This window comes from Ceratotherium simum, chromosome 34, assembly GCF_057802395.1.
Source record: "Ceratotherium simum simum isolate JZ-2026a chromosome 34, ASM5780239v1, whole genome shotgun sequence".
Taxonomy (NCBI): domain Eukaryota; kingdom Metazoa; phylum Chordata; class Mammalia; order Perissodactyla; family Rhinocerotidae; genus Ceratotherium; species Ceratotherium simum.
The window spans coordinates 19863446-19866845 of NC_141933.1; the positions used below are offsets into that span (position 1 = coordinate 19863446).

At 40.8% G+C, this 3400-nt stretch overlaps 1 protein-coding gene across 1 annotated transcript; it reads right to left on the reverse strand.

The window, feature by feature from the left end:
* Positions 1-2238: 2238 nt before the first annotated feature.
* Positions 2239-3177, reverse strand: LOC101388009 (olfactory receptor 4B1-like). The gene has a single exon (XM_004436969.3). The coding sequence runs from the start codon at positions 3175-3177 to the stop codon at positions 2239-2241; it is 939 nt and encodes a 312-aa protein (XP_004437026.3).
* Positions 3178-3400: the final 223 nt, after the last annotated feature.

Below are 3400 nucleotides of genomic sequence, written 5' to 3' on the forward strand. Positions count from 1 at the left end.
TACATGGAAAAGAGCACAGACACAGGAAGCAGGAAAGATCTGGGACCGATAATTCAATCTGAAACATGGAGACTTGGTGAATACAGGTGAAAATATGCCCAAGCACAACCTCATCTGCTACCTGTGCCAACATCCCTTTCTTGACAAAGTAAATCCAAGAAAGAAGAGCAGTAGGAAAGTCAGTTGACTAGATCGAAAACTAATTGGAAGAGAGAAGCCAACATACGTAAAATTCTTGCTATTCTTTATTGGCAAGAAAACTAAAATGAAAATACATGAAAATGTCCCCCAAAACGTTGCTTATTGCAGGCCTTGGCAAAACATAAGTGCTGTAATTTTATAAAGAGTTAATAGAAATATGTTTTCAATGAGTCTAAACTTCAGTATTAGCAAATTGCTGCTTGGGAATTTATTTACAGTGAATTGGCCCAGAACTCTGGGAGTAGGGATAGACCCATTTCCTGCCTTCAAGGAATCCAAGGATGGTTTGGTTCCTATTAACAACTCTCAGGCAGTCACATCCCAGGGTCCTGTCCTATGACCTCCAGAGGGAAATTAACGCAGGGTGCACTCTCAGGAAAACCGTGACAACGAGGAAAATGGTTCTTGCACTTGGTCAAAACTTCCATGCCAAAGAAATTGAGTTACAAAGTTTCAGTCACTTGCCTGAGGTTGTACAGTCACCTCATGTTTGAGCTGGGTTTCTTTCAGTCAGTCTGGCACCATAGTCAAATCCTTTAACAACTTCAATATGCCTAGGTACGCTACCCACAAAGATATCGCCTTTACCAAAAATCCCTATAACAGACATTCCTTCCTTAATGACAAAACCCTGATGTTATTCAAGCACCAATGTGCCCAGTCCGGAGGAAACACAGCGCCTGGTCTGAGCCAGTAATATAATCTCATTCTCCTTTGCCACTTATCACTATCCCAGCCTCCTTTGCATCTAAGCATAGACACGTTACCTAGTTCTTGTCAATAAGAAGAAAATAAGAATGGTTCTGAGGAGTTTCTTGGAAATATTCCCCAAAATAAAATGAGAGCCCTTCCCTCCCATCATGTGAACATATAATACCTGGAGGTGCTGTAGCCATCTTGCAGCCATGAGGGAACAGCCAAGAGAATTGAAGAGGCACCAACCAGGTGCTCTGGCATCACAGAATTAACAACACAACCTTGCAACCACTGACCTCGAACTTTTTATTGCATAAGAAATAAATATTGTTACAACTAAAGCCAAGACTGGTAAACTTTTTCTGTAAAGGCTTAACATAGTAAATATTTTAGGCTATGCAGACCATGCAGTCTCTGTCACAACTACTCAACTATGCCACTGTACTGCAAATCTGCCAGAGATAAAAAGTAAAGTAATGGGTATGATTGTAGTCCAATAAAACCTTATTTATGGACACTAACATTTGAACTTCATATAACTTTCGTGTATCACAAAATACTATTTTCTTTTGATTTTTTTCAACCATTTAAAAATGTAAAAACCGTTCTTAGCTGGCATTCCATACTGAGACAGGCAATGAGCTGGATTTGACTTAAGCCGTGCCTCGGTGCCCAATAATGACTGCCTAGAAGGGGAAGGCTCTTGCAAAACTATTCAAATTAAAATATTATTGGTAAATAATAGCTTTATTGTATGTCATCTCTCAGAGACATTTCCAAATTAACAATGCCCTACTCCCAAGAAATAAATCTCCTACTACAGAATTTCAGATATGATAATCATATTGATGGGGTGCGGGCACCAAATGAAGTACAAAAGCCTTACTGGGACTCCCACAAGATCACACTGATAGAAAGGGAAAAAGAAAAATATAAGAAAACATAAACTTCTGTCTCCAATATCACAATCATCCCACATACCAAATATCACAATCATCCCACATAGCATGCTAACATCAAGAGATAAAATGAATGAACCGAAGGTTGCACAGGTAGAAGATGATAGGGTGGGAGTCCAGTCCAGGTGACCCCTCCCTGAAGTCTATGTACTCTGCACTATAAACCACTGAAGAAGAGAAGGAATGCAGCTCAATTTTTAACATCCTCCAAATGCAGACAGCTGTACAATTTCTGATTTACATTATGCAATATAAGGGGCTCATCTAAAATACAACAAAAAATATGAATAGGTTAACATTTGATCTCTTCCTTATGGTTGACTAGAATCAAAATGCATATTTAGTCAGCCTATACATGCCAGTTTTTCACACGTTTTCATTTTTATTCCACTCCTGAATTCACTTTCTTGCCCCATAACCTCCTCATGGTGATTTTCACCTCTGCATTTCTGAGTGTGTAGATGATGGGGTTCAGCATGGGGGTGATGACCGTGTAGAAGACGGCCACCAGTTTGTCCTCAGTGAGGGTGGAGGAGGGTCGCATGTAGAGGAACGTGGCAGGTCCGAAGAATAAGATGACCACCATGATGTGAGAGGCACAGGTGGAGAGGGCTTTGCACCTCCCCTCTGCAGAATAGTTCCTCAAGTTCACTAGGATGACGATATAAGAGGACACCAAGAGGAGGAGGGAAAAGATAGATAATAATCCACTGTTGGCCAACACAATAACCCCTTCCACTGAGGTATCAGCGCAGGCAATCTTGAATAAGGGATGGAGGTCACAGAAGTAGTGGTCGATCACATTGGGACCACAGAAAGGCAATTGGACAGTGACAAGGATCTGAATCATGGAGTGTATTACACCACCTAGACAGGAAGCAGCCACCAGAAGGTGACACACAGGCTGACTCATGATAGTTGTGTAGTGAAGGGGTTTACAAATGGCCACATAGCGGTCATAGGCCATTACTGTGAGCAGGAAGGTCTCAGTAACTCCAAAAAAGTGGAAGAAGAATATCTGAGCCACACAGCCCTCCAGGGAGATGGTTTTAATCTTGGCCAGTAAGTCTGTGATGAATTTAGGGACAATAGTAGATGAGTAACTGATCTCCACCAGGGACAGATAGCTAAGGAAGAAGTACATGGGAGAATGCAGACTCTTACTGATGCTGACCGTCACAATGATGAGGCCATTGCCAGCCAGTGTGGCAAGGTACACGGGAAGAAACACCACAAAGCACACTCTCTGCACCTGTGGAGTCTGGAAAAGACCAGTTAAAATTAACTCAGTCACATTATTTGTACTAGCCATGGAATCCATTCAGATGTGCTGGACATGAGATACTTGAGAGGCCTGCAATGAAACAAACATCGTTTGTAGTAATTCACCTCATTTATAGCATTTTAGAGAGTGTAAACCACTTTGCAATATACACTTTTCACAAACTCTTTATATAGCAAATATGCACTCATTCAGCATTAATATTAGAAATCTAATAAAAATTTATATATTAGAAAATGAAGGCTCAAAGAAATGGTTATTT

What these genes read in the sequence shown, in the direction of transcription:
- LOC101388009 (XM_004436969.3), bottom strand. Translation starts at nt 3,177, where the DNA reads ATGGATTCCATGGCTAGTACAAATAATGTGACTGAGTTAATTTTAACT.